The 13,981-nt window shown below is 37.3% G+C and overlaps 1 protein-coding gene and 1 long non-coding RNA gene across 2 annotated transcripts; one reads left to right on the forward strand and one right to left on the reverse strand.

Annotated features, from left to right (window-relative positions):
• On the forward strand, positions 2,003-5,597 carry LOC109223544. Its single transcript, XR_002067590.1, has 2 exons — positions 2,003-2,394; positions 5,107-5,597. It is a non-coding gene; the product is annotated as an uncharacterized LOC109223544 (long non-coding RNA).
• On the reverse strand, positions 6,347-10,266 carry LOC109223543 (receptor-like protein kinase). The gene is made up of 2 exons (XM_019387909.1): positions 6,888-10,266; positions 6,347-6,762 (listed from the first exon to the last, which is right to left on the reverse strand). Exons 1-2 carry the CDS (start codon positions 9,898-9,900, stop codon positions 6,422-6,424), a joined length of 3,354 nt encoding a protein of 1,117 aa, XP_019243454.1. The 5' UTR covers positions 9,901-10,266; the 3' UTR covers positions 6,347-6,421.

Raw genomic sequence — 13,981 nt, forward strand, 5'->3', positions numbered from 1 at the left:
TCAGGGTCTCATCTTTTTGTACCAATTGCTCATCATCCACAAGTTTCCTTTAACTTGAGGTGGGTGCATCCCCACCTTTTTCACTCCTTGTAGTAACTGCCATGGCATGTCCCGTATTACTTCCACCCTTTGGGTTCACCACCGTGTCACTTGGTAGTGCCCTCTTAGGACGAGCGTTTAGAGCTTGAGAGATTTGCCCCATTTGAACTTCCAAGTTGAGAATTGATGTGTTGTGTGAGGCTAGTTGGGCATCGAAGTCGGCATTCTTCTCTGTCATTTGTTTAAACATATTCTCAATTCGTCCCATCTCATTGTTGGAAGAACTTGGACCATGGAAGGATAAGGAGGCGAGTTGCTCGATTGTTGATACATCGGGGGCCTTTGAAAGCCCGACCCCCGATTGCCTTGATTATTGTTCCATCACCCTTGATTATTACCTCCCCAATATCCTTGGTTGTTGCCACTCCAATTGCCTTGGTTATTTTTACCACTCCAATTTCCTTGATTGTTATTATTATTCCAATTCCCTTGATTGTTGCCACTACTCCAATTACCTTGGTTGTTAGAATTCCAATTACCTTGATTACCTTGAGGTCACCATTGTTGTTGATTCGGGCCACGAGAGTTGTTTATTTGCCCTTGAAAGTTGTTCACGTATTGCACTTCCTCCTCTTGTTCATTGTAAGATTCATCTTGATTAAACCCACTATCTTCTTGCACATAATTCTCCACGCGCTTTTGCACTTGTGGACCTTTGGGCCTTCTTTTGTTCACCATCATACTAACTCCCTCCATGGCATCCTGCTTAGGACTTTGCACTTGTTGAAGTTGAGCCTTGGCTAATTGGTTCATTGTGGTGGTCAACTCGGCAATTGCTTGCCCATGATCATGCAATTCTTTATGTAGGTGAATCACGTTCGGATCACCTTGAGGAAAAATTGCCCTACTTTGCTATGCCGATGAAGTATTTGCCATTTCATCTAAAATCTCACAAGCTTCCGCATACGGCATTGTCATGAAATTTCCACCGGCAAGTTGATTTACCATGGACTGGTTGGTAGCATTGATCCCCCGATAGAAAGTTTGTTGAATTATAGCCTCCGTCATGTCACTATTGGGGCACTCTTTGACCATAGTTCGGTACCTCTCCCATATTTCATGCAATGGCTCATTGGGCTCTTGTTTGAATGCTAAAATCTCGTCTCTAAGAGTAGCCATATGCCCGGGAGAAAAAAAACTTGGAAATAAATTTCTCCGCCGACTCATCCCATGTATGGATGGAATGGTTTGGCAATCTCTCTAACCAATCCAAGGCTTTTCCCCATAGAGAGAAAGGAAATAGCCTCAACCTTAAAGAATCCTCGGAGACGTTTGTCTGTTTACTCCCCCAACAAGTGTCCACAAACTCCTTCAAGTGTTTGTATGCATTTTGACTCGGAGCCCCGGTGAAGAATCCCCGTTGCTCTAGCAATGTGAGCATTACATTCGTGATTTGAAAGTTGCCCGCCCTAATGCGGGGCGAGACTATGGCACTTGCATACCCTTCGTTTGGAAACACCCGGTGTGGAGCCGCTTTTGGTGGATGTGGGGGTGGAACTGGGACGTTGTCTTGAGGCGGCCGGCCTCTTCTACTTGCTTGAGGTTCAAGAGGGACCTCTTCAACTTGGTCATCTTCAGCGCCCACATCATCCAAAGGCATGCCATTGTTGAGGGCCATTGTTGCACCTACAATTGATTCACACAATTCAGTGACACGGGAAAAAAAAGAAGACAATTCACACACGAAACCAAATATATAGCTAAATCCGTTTTTAGCTCCCCGGCAACGGCGCCAATGATCTCGTCGAAGCCACACCTCTATTTAAGGTTATGAAACGATCAATGCAACACTAATACCCAACAAGGAGTCGAGATGGATTTTTCACATTGAGTTATGAATGAGACTTAGGGGTATATATTATAGTGTATGAGCTTGAATTATCTCAAATTGCAGCTCCACAAACTTGGGTTGTCTCTAGTAATTGAATTTTAACCCGTGAGAAACTATGACACTTTCTTGAAAGTAGAACGGCCGAGGTAGCAAAATTGAGGATTAAAGAGAAACAATCTGAAGTTTATGAGAAATAATCGAAGCTGAATAACCGAAGATTTCTGAGCTCTGTTTCCCCCTTTCCTCGAATTAGCTTCCCTGATTGATTTTCCCCTCATCATCAGGCCTCAAGCAAATTGGAAACAAAACGAAAAGAGCTTCACAAAATTATATCAATCCAATCTATTTTTATGTTTAGAAATGAAAATTTATTTATTTCAAATGAAGTACGTAACTGTTATTGCCAAGCATTTGCTTCTATAATTCGAGTTGCTTTTGGTTCCTATGACTCCATCAATCACCAGGTACAATGCTATTCCCAATTTCACCTTAGTTTGCTTCCTCCGTTTCTAAAAGCACAACTGAATCCTGTGGTGACGTGATTGTATTTGATAATTTGACCTTTAAGGGCAATATTAGTTTTCTAATGCTTGGACTTTACGATCTTAGAAACCAGAAGCTGCTGGAGTAAATTGATTTTGAGTTTTCTTCAATTTCAATTAGAAGATCTTTTTTTCTCTCTCTCATTCTTATCTTTTTATTTCAATTTGTTTTCTTTCTAGAGGCACATGATTTTGAGATGGCTTGACGTTGAATGTCTAGGTGAAAAGGATTCATATATCTCTAAATGAACGTATATCAGCTCTCTAAAATCTAAAAAAGCAAGTGGAAAACAACAGAATAGATGGCGTATTATGACTTATGAGTGTGACTGAAGTCTGATGTTGCTGCTGTCTCTTGTGTGCTCTTGGTTCGTAGCTTCGCGATCAAATAATGGTTTCCATCTCCCTAGTTTATTGCTCAAAAAATATATTTCTGAGTTCTTCCTTTTCTCTTCATATCCTTGCTTATTTCTTTCACTAGTTAGCTGTTTACAGTGGAGGAACCAGGGTTTTTATTAAAGGAGTCAAAATATGAAGAACTAAACAAACGAAGAAGCCAAGGGAATTCAATAATATAGTATATATAAACATTAGAAAAAATCTTACCTAGCAACACAAAATAGTTTCTTTAGTCAGCTGTAGGGATGGCAATGGGGCGGGGCGGGTTTTGTTTGATGCGGGTGCGGGGCGGGTTTACTCTTATGCGGGTGCGGGGCGGGTTAAAACAGTTTTTAAAATTTTTAAAGCGGAGCGGGGCGGGTTGCGGGTTTAATGCGGGTTCAATGCGGGGCAACTTTGAATTTTATCTTCTGTAACTTTTTTTCGTGACATGCTGCTTTGAGATTTGAGCATTTTTTCGAATAAATTGCACACCTGATGTATGCCCAAGTCAACCATATTTTTTGAACTTAAATCATAGATCAATGACACCATATAGAACGATGGGTTGAGTATTATTCTCAGCCAGAAATTCGAACTTCTACTATCTATGAAGTTTCTAAATTCCATCCATTAAACTATATCATTTACTGCCATAACAGAAGTGTCAAAGAAATCCATAACCTTAGGCTTTCTTCCTCAACATTTGGTCTCTTGCTTCTTATTCACTTTATTTAGTATTTACGATAAATCGGTCAAACCACAACTTTTGTTTGATAAGTAGTTGGGGCTTAATCTTGAGTTTGAATTAATTAAATCCAAATCCATTCTCTTAATCTTGATAGGAAATGATAGTAACCCATTTATTTTGGAAGATCAGCGTAATACTCTCTCAGTTTTATGTTTATGTGATTCTATTAAACTCTCCATTTTATAAAATAATAAATATCAAACTAGTTTGTTTTAGAAAAAAGAGGCGGGGCGGGGCGGGTTGAAAACTGAAAAAATAACTATGCGGGGCGGGGCGGGTTGAAATTTTTGTAGGTTTTGCCAAACCCGCCCCGCCCCATTGCCATTCCTAGTCAGCTGGTTAAACAATAAAAACACCTCTTGAAATCTCCAGTTTTGGAACTCATCTGGCAGACTTGGTAATTGGATACTCAGTATATTTTTGACTTCCTGTTGAGTACCCACTATCCAGAATGGGGGCAATGGACTTCAGTGTATGGGGAGAGGTTTTGTCGGTTCCGCATCTTGCCGTAGGCTTTGTTTGTCATGTTTGTGTCAACTAGGCATTGATCCATCATGATCATATGCAAAAGCTGGTATACATCATATAGTCCTTTAAGTTTGTTCCCTTATCATGTATAGTTGTATTGATTGACAAAAAGAGGCAAACAGATGTAGTATGGAACTTATCAATATTTGTCTAGTAACCTGACTTTTAGGTCCTTTATTTCATTTAATATTATGTAAAATCAAATAAAAAAGAATATGTTACGTTGAAATATTCTTGCAGACAGATATACATTATCATGATTGGTTGGAACAGTTCTTGTGAAGAAAACATGAATAAATTGTAGAACTCGAGCTTTTTCTAAATTTTAGCATTGTTTAGTGTTAATCAAACAGATTGCCAAGCTCTATTATGTATCTAATTCTTTATGATGTGATTGGACATTCCGTCCTCCTCATGGTAATGTTTTACTTTCATTGAAAATATTGTCATGTGGCTCTGTGCCTTAATCCATAGACCATGTATATTAATGAACTATTCTTCAATTTAGCTGGTTGTAAGTATTCGAATACCCAACAAGACAATGTATAGGTTCATTGAGCTGTTAATTTAATCAAGTTAGCTGTAGGTAACATAGCCCAGTAATGGAGTAGTTCTCTAAATTCAAAGTAGACAAACTCCTGAGTCCTGATTCATGCTTTATTAGGCTGAGGAAGCAGACAAGTCTAACCTTGTTTTAAATTCTTCACCTTGAGGCTATTTGAAAAGCTTTTGCGTATGTTACTTTGTTTCTTGGAGCATATCTGTAGATTCTTGTTTCTAGGGACCTTACCTTTGGACACTAGTGTTCCAAACATTTATGATTTATCTATACTTGTAACTTCAGCAATGTGATCGGATGTAGAATATGATTAGCTTTTTTGAGAAACTATGCAGAATTTTCTCCTCTTCAATCTTGGTTATAGCGTATCTAAACTATTCTCTAACGTGGTTCAGTATTTCATATTTTCTCTTTTTAGCTGCTAGCACTAGCTTTGGTACTGGAGCAAGCACCAAATTTCTGGACTTTGTCTCAAATCTTTTGGCACAAAAGTGCATTTCTAAGGGTAGAAGGTTGGCAATCTAGTGGATCTGACTCAAAAACGGAAGCTCTATTACTAGAAGTCCGAGACTTGTCAACATATGTCGTGTTGTCATATGAATATGCCCAATGCAAGTTCTGGTGAAAAAAATTAAACCTGAAAGTAGTCAAAATCTTGTGCGGATTGGTTTGTAATGCACATCCAAGTAAATTGGATAAACAATACGAAAAATGAATCTGAAAAGGTTTCAATTGGACTTTTCTACTCTGATGAATAGTGCGTTTTGTACTAGCTCTGCTGCTGCAGTTTTCATAACTGAGATATGCCTTTCGTCTGTTTGTCACTTGCAGTAGCAGTACCAATTTATTCTTGCACCTCTTGGATATTTCCTTTCTACTGAATTCTGATTAATTCTCCAAAGACTATTATTATACTCTCATTCTAATTTTCCTATATGATTTGCCATTCCTCAGTCAAGTCTTGTTAGAAGTTTATCGACCATATTAAGGTGAAACTTTGAGGTGAAAATACATATTAATTAACCATGATCAAGTGAAAGATTTAATGTAAAACAGACATGTCACGAACTGTTGTATGCATCGGCTGCAGCCGAGCAAGTAATATTGTCGATACTCTCCATAAACAAGAGACAGGGTAACTCTAGATAAGGAAGTTATAGTTCTTAAATATGATGGAAAACATCTGTCATAACCACACCTGAGTTACGTATGCCTTATATAAATCTGTATTTGCATGAAATATAATGATTGTTCCACAAGCTATTTTTATTCATCATATCCTCTTTAATTTTCTTTTCTGAAAATTGTTCAGTCACTGGAAGTCTGGTACTCAAAGAAGAAGGGTAAGGCAGAGATCATCGATTCTTGCATTCTTTTGCAGGAGCCATCATCATTAGTTCTATCAAATCCAACAAAATCTATCCTTTTCTGCTGATTGTGAAGTGCTGTTTTTTTAGTCTTCTTTCTTTTTATAAGCCACAAAATCAGGAGTAGATTGTAGCAATGCGTTGTCCATTCTTGCTCCCTTCTTAATTTTAAAAACTGAAAACTGTTCAAAATTTGGAGCAGCTGGAGGAAGTAATAGGACACACTTTAAATCTGTATTGGAAACATCATTCATTTTTTTAATCTGTGTTGTTTCATTGGTTGTCAGAAAGTTAAACTGAAAGATTCAGGATCATGTATTATGTTGGAAGTTGGGAAAATGAACCCGAGTTACAGTGTTAAAAGCTTCATTTCTTCTCTTTACATCTATGATTTAACTCGACAAGAGACCTTACTACATCCCTCATCGCAGGCCTGGCATTTGCCTCGAGTTGAGCACATTGAAGTGCCAGATCCACTATTTTCAGGGCTTTCCATTGTTCTTCTGCATCCCAGAGACGAATTTCTTCATCAAGAAAACAAAAGAAATTGTTGCTTCTCTGCAAGTACTTCCTAACCCAGGAAACGATGTCTAATCCTTCCTCAAAGCTGGGATCTACTGGCAATTTTCTGCAGAAGAGCTCCAGTAGAACAACTCCATAGCTATAAACATCACTTTTTTCTGTCAATTGAGCTGAGTATGCATTCTCTGAATTGATGGAGGGAGAAGGACATGGAGGGGGTCAAGGGAGAAAGTAATCAAAGTTATTAGCTCATCAAAGTAATATGCCAACTAAATTACACTGAAAATTGGCATAGTAAAGTGTGGCTAACCTGGAGCAATGTATCCTAGTGTCCCAACGATTGTGGACTTTGATGCGGTTTCATCAGAATCTGATACTATTTTAGCAATCCCGAAGTCTCCAATCTTTGGCTCCATCTCAGAATCCAACATTACATTATCTGATTTGAGATCTCTGTGAATAATTTGAGGGACAGAATCATGGTGAAGATATGACAGACCTTGAGCAATACCAAGAGCAATACGATGGCGGGACTCCCAGTCCAGGACTACAGGTGGTTTACTCTGGTGAAGGGAATGATGAAGAGTCCCTCCAGGGATGAATTCTGTTAGAATGAAGCCATATCCTTGTCTGATGCAGTATCCTCCCGGTTTTACCAAATTGCGGTGTCTGACTAGATTTAGGGTTGTCATTTCATCATTGAATGCTCTCTCAGCTAAGTCAATCCTCTTGACAGCCCAATGCTTTTTGGATTTCACAGTTTCCATCTTATAAACTGTTCCATGCTTGCCTCTTCCAATAACGTATTTTTCGCTCCAGCCCTCTGTTGCATGTACAATGTCCTCAAAACTTATACCATCTGGTAGATCATCAAGTCCTGATTGACACTTGATGAGCCGATGCTTAGGGCGCCGAGTAACTAGTAAGTATATTGCAGCAACTATGATTGCCATGGACAGCACACATCCACTAATTACACCAGCCAAGGTCTTCCATTTTACATGTGATTTTTTCACATGCTTGCAGTTACTACCTTGAGCGCCTGATAAGCAGAGCCCTGGATTTCCCAGGACAGATCCTGGATGTGAACTTAATAGTTTTTCCCATGAAATGGGTATCTGCCCTGACAAGTTATTAAATGATATGTTGAGAAATGACAGGGTTATCATCTTGTCCATTTCTGATGGTATTGCACCAGACAAGTTGTTGCTTGATATATCAAGGACCTCCAATGTGTCTAGATTGCCTAGGCATCTAGGAATTTCACCAGTAAACTTATTCATGCTCAGATTCAGTGCAAAATTAGGTTGCCTAAGTTTACTCAGACTGCATGGAATTGGGCCTTCGAGCAAGTTGTTCCCCAGCTGCAGCTTTATAAGCTTTTGTGTGGAGGAGAAAGTGTCCGGAAGAGCACCAGAAAGTTTGTTGTCCTGCAGCAGAAGATTTGTCAATACTGAAGATGATGCTATTTCTTTCGGAATTCTTCCTGAAAGACTGTTGTTGCTGAGATCCAACTCGGCCAGTTTCGCAGAGTAACTCAACTGAAGTGGAATTTGTCCTTTCAGTCTGTTTGAAGAAATGCTCAGTCTTACAAGATTTTGCAGCTTTCCAAATTCTGCAGGTATGGAGCCAAAAAACATATTTTCTGAAAGATCAATTGTTGAAAGATTAGTCCAGTAGCCAAACGCTGCTGGAATCCTTCCTGCAAGCATATTTCCTCGAACATTCAAGTAAGAAATATTCTCATTCTTTTCAATGTCTTCAGGAATACTCCCCTGCAGATTGTTGTTGAGAAGGTTCACTCTATATACAGATTTGCATTTTGTGATACTTGTTGGGAAGCTTCCATTGAAATGGTTGTATTCAAGAGTCAGGACTGCAAGCCTGTTTCCATTACAAAGTTCAGAAGGAATCTGTCCGCTGAAGTTATTATAACCTAAATCAACCTTAAATAAGCCAGGAAAATTATTTTTCCCCAGATCTGGTGGTACCTCTCCGATAAGGTTATTATGAGCCAAAGAAAGAAATGTCAGTTTCGTCATATTTGTAATTCCATGTGGTATCTTGCCAGTCAATTTATTCTCATAAAGAGCTAGCTCCTCCAGCCCGCTTATTCTGCCTATGCATTCTGGAATTTGGCCTCGAATTTGATTTTTGAATGCATAAAATTTTGCTAGGGTTTGAAGGTTGCAAAGTTCTGAAGGAAGTTCCCCACTGATGGAGTTATTGATGAGATTGATTTCAACAAGAGAAGAGCAGTTTCCAAGTTCTGCTGGTAATGAACCACTAAGCATGTTTTTGTACAGATAAAGATTGTTCAAATTCTTCAGACGTCCAACTGACCTGGGAATCTGACCAGTTAATTTGTTAACTGACAAATCAATGTAAGTTATCTGATGACAGCCACCAATCTTTTCGGATATACTTCCATTAAACTTATTGAGGGAAAGAACTAACTCTTGTAAGCTCCCTGTCCATAAGGTTTCAGGAATTTCTCCTATAAAGTGGTTGTCATTTAAAGAGAGATTCTTGAGGTTTGAAAGGCCTCTAAAAACCTCTGCGGAAATAACTCCTCCAAGATTAGCAGATGATGCATAAAATGCAGTAAGGTTGTGACAATTACCCAGGGTAATTGGCAAAGAACCTGAGAAATTATTCTCAAAAATATAAAGCTGGGAAAGTGAACACGAGGATGGGAAATCCGGAAGAGGTCCTGTTAGATTGTTTCTTTGGAGGTAGAGATCTGTCAAGTTTGGCAAATCAAATAGCTCATTTGGAATGTTTCCACTAAGGGAATTTTCCCACAGCCCGAGATATTGAAGGCTTGTAGAAAGGCCTACCTCAGAAGGAATGGTGCCATTGAGCTGATTGTAACCCAAATCAAGTTGTAAAAGCTTGCTTGATTTGAAAATCTCTGGTGGGATGGATCCTGAAAATCTGTTGTCGTTGAGGAGAATCGTGTCAAGCTGGCTGCAGTTTGCGAGCATAGCGGGGATGCCACCAGTGAAATGGTTGCCACTGAGATCAAGGGAGACCAATCGAGGAAGGCGACAAAGTTTGGGAAATGCCTTCTCCAAGATTCCCGATAGAAGGAAGTCTGTAAACTTCAATGATTCGACATGAGAAGTCCTGTTTGTATAGCAGGAAACACCTTTCCATTGGCAGTGTGAGACGGACTGATTCCAAGGGAGCAATTGTTGAGAGGACTCTGGGAGACTGCTGCGGAACCCAAGTAGATGAACAGCATCTTGAGGCAATGATGCTGAAAATACTGCTAAGATATTGGCAAAGAAGAGAATGCAATTAACCAGAAACAAGAGCATTTCGGACCTCTTAAACACTTTCCCACAGAAGCTGTATCCAAGAAGCACCTACATGCAGTAGGTCAGCAGAGAAAGGAGAGCTATTTCAAGAATTGATTTTTAGGTTGGGAGACCTGAGATGTAACAGATGTGGACTATGTATAAGTTGAGATTTGGTTGTTTATTAACGTGTGATTGTAACTAATGGTGCTTAGTGGGATAGTAGGTAATGTATGATTGAGGAAGACAAAAAGTGGAGAATATTTAAAGTTGTGCTTAGGTTGGTCTGCGTTCCCTTCCTACAGCATAAAGTGGAGGATAATGCTTTTAAAAATGGCCATGAGCCAGCCTCATCTTCTCTCCATTTTTTATAATATACACCACGTTCCTGAGTACGCAGGCGATTATATTTATATATATATAACTGTCGGGCCATGTGCATAATGACTCTAGTTTAAAGTGAAAGGCGTGGTGAAAATATATAACCAAAGAGACAAATTTTCCTTCTTGGATTTAATTAATAGTTTTGAATTTGTTCGGCATTCAAGTGTAGGATGACCACATAGTATATTTTATTATATTTAGCCAACTAACATACTTGATTTTGGCCCAGCTCGTTGGACTATACACTCTGGTAGTTGGAACTTGGAAGTCCTTAATAAACTTGTATGATACAAAGTGTTTCCTTATGTTTTTAAGTTACTTATTCATTATCAAGTGAAAAATAAACGGGAAAAATTCACAAATAACCAGTTTTCAGTTATGTAATTAAAAAAATAGCCAATATTATGGAGTTTAACTTCAAATTTTCACTTGTGAAATTTAAAACTTCAGGATACTGCTTATTTACATGACCAAAAAGTGGCTAGTGAATACTATTTCTACACGATAAACTGGTAGTAGCTTTCTTGCAAAATAGGATTCCAACAAAACCACTTCTATTTTTATATGGTTGTCGCCAAAAAGGGTCTCCTGTCAGCATAATAACTTCGAAAGTCTAGAAAGCTTTAGGTTGTAATTGTCGGCAGTCTTCTTTGCTTTATTTTCTGTCGTCGGAAAACAATAACAATCATAGGCAGAATTTTTCGCGTTTAAAATTTATTTACATGTCAAAGATCGAATCTAAGACGTACCTGGTGAAGAGAGTCTCGTTTTCAACTTCTTCAATAGTGCGAAGATTTTATGCGTATCCACACCGTGACTGATCCTTGCTAGCAACTCTGATCAATGAAATCCCGCGGACAAATTGAATGAAAATATTGTGTTGAAATTATTTCTCAAAAATCTCAACTCAAAGGTAGAAGAACAAGAAATAATTTTCTTGTATTAGTATTTTCTATCTTGACTTTATATTGCACTATTACTTTCTCAAAGTAATTTTATTCTCAAGAATAACACTCTTGATTTCTACGTGACTTTACAATATGTATAAGATCTACATGACCAATTTAGTACACACACACACACACACACACACACACACACATATATATATATATATATATATATATATATATATATATATATTATACTAGTTTCTCTGCACGTGCGTTGCACGTGTATATCATAATATTTTCTACAGAATATTTACTAAAAATAGTTAATGTGTACATAATCGAGAAATATTTAACTTTGTTATATATTAATTATAGTTACAAATTTGAATATTCCAAAAGCTAGCATTCTCGCGTAACATTAAGACCTTTCATGAATAAAGTAGAAAAAATACTATACAACCAACTTTATCTTCTTTCTTCTAGCCATCACGTTATCAATCCAATTGACGTTGTCGGAAGCAGCATTCTTTGATCAATTATATATTCCTCATATTCTTCAGCCATAACAATATCAAATTGCGCCTTGGCAAATTGTCTTCTCAAGGTTGTTTGCTCTTTTCGGGAATAGTCAAGCCTCATTTTTTTAATATAGATGTCATGCACAAAATCTTAAGCTTCATCATATATAGACCTATAAGTAATTGTTTTATACATTAAAAAGTAGAGAAATTTTCATAAAGCACTATCTTTTAGTGGTAATTAGCTATCCATAGATACCATTTGTTATATTACGGACTGTAGATACGTTTTCTGTTATTATAAGATGTATTAGATGTATTTAAGCTACTGTATTCATGAATACAATAGCAAAAATAGGCGTGAATCAGGGAAGTCCAGCTTATCAGTTGTTGCATTCGAGTGTATTCGACTGTATTCATGGCGTGAAACATGGAATTACAGCTGGACAGATTATTGTATTCGACTGTATTCACGGCGTGAAACAGGGGATTACACTGTTTTTAAATGGAAAGTGAATCAATTAACATAATAGACTCCTAATATAACTCAACAAACTCAATTATAATATACAAATTTTGTATTTCCAGTTATAAAAAAGATTCTGAACCGAAAAATACCCAAAAAATATAGCAATTTTCAGAGAAATTATATAATACATCTGAATACATAAATTATATTAATTAAAAAAATATATGAATACATTCATGGAATACAACGAAATATATTGAAATACAATGAAAAAAAGACAACGAATACAATCAAATACAATCCCACACCCGACTCTTCAGACCCCAATTTCCTCAGTCTCACACCAACTTCAGAAACAACAATCAGCCCAGAAAAATTCCCAATAGAGAAACGAAGAAAGTCAGAGATAATTCGCGATAGAAAATCAAGAACTGGGCTTGTGAAGCAGGATCCACCAAACTTTGAGATTGGATGGAAGAGAACAAAGCCTAATTTCCGGCAGCATAAAAAATCTGGCAGCCTAATTTCCGACGGAGATTGGATGAACGGATGTTTGCCTAACCTCTACAGTAGCATAAAAAATCTGAATGGACTCTGTACAAATTTTTGAAACCATATGTCAACATATTTGACGTGGTAACATATATGCGTGCTCCGATGGAATTGGAGAAATTGGGATCGGAGAAAACGTAGGTGATATGGGTGAGAGGAATTTTGAGATTGAGCATCGTATTTTCGGGGAGTGGGGGAAGAGAATGGCATGTACCAAAGTAGAGAGAGAAAGCAAATAGTGTAACTGAATAGCGTATTTAGTGGCTTAGGGTTAGGAGGTAACCAAAATTAGATATTTTGCTATTAACATTTGTATCTATAGAATATAATTTTTTTAAATGGTATTTATTTAAAATAAATAAGGTGTTAACTTTTTCTATAGGAGGTAAAAATTCCTAAAAAGTATTAGAGTTTAAACTCATCGGTGAATATGAAAGGTTGAGTTGCATAATAAATCATATTCATTATTGAACCGGATAAAAAATAGGTAATCATGTAAGATAAAATTAATAAAAAAGTTCATGTATCTCCCGAACTGTTCAGAATTATTGGATGTCTTGTTTTACAAAAAATTCTTAGAGGTTGATATCTTTCTCGGGTGGTCATGGTTCTTTCTTCACAATAGCCTTATCACAGCCAGGAGCTCTTATTTATCTCCCTACTTAACTAAATGAGATCCAGATAAAGGCGCCAAAACCTCAATAAAAATATATTTATAAGATATGAAAATAATAAAACAGAATTTAGATAAAGAGGAAAGCATAGAAGAAATTGATACATTTATTAAAAGATATGAATTTTAGTGTTGCTTTATCCCTCTACTTTCCTGAAATGATTCAACTTCATAGTAGAGTTTAACCACCAAATTCATGATAGATTGGTATGGATAGTAAAAATATATTATCCCAATTTATAAAAAAGTATATTGCCTGTGTAAAATCAAGACTACAACAAGCTAAAAAGTAGTGAATGATGACTCAAAGAATAGCTCGAAAATAGGTGTGATTTTATTTTTCTCAATTATGTAGGGTCTTATCTGCAAGAGCAAGAAGCATATAGTAGCAGAGTGATAAGTCATATGAGAACATCTTTCGTCGCGCATTCATAATCTAGAGCTATTTATGTTCCGAAAGATTTACTATAAAGCTTTTCTATGCTTCATTAGAGTTGTCTTGTAATATTGTTATGCGAAAATAGTTGGGATGTTTTAGAAGATAGCTAACGATGAAATAGTCAAATATCAATGATCCATCGCCCACGTACTGACATTAATGAATATTTGCCTA

This window comes from Nicotiana attenuata, chromosome 3 (genome assembly GCF_001879085.1).
Source record: "Nicotiana attenuata strain UT chromosome 3, NIATTr2, whole genome shotgun sequence".
NCBI lineage: Eukaryota > Viridiplantae > Streptophyta > Magnoliopsida > Solanales > Solanaceae > Nicotiana > Nicotiana attenuata.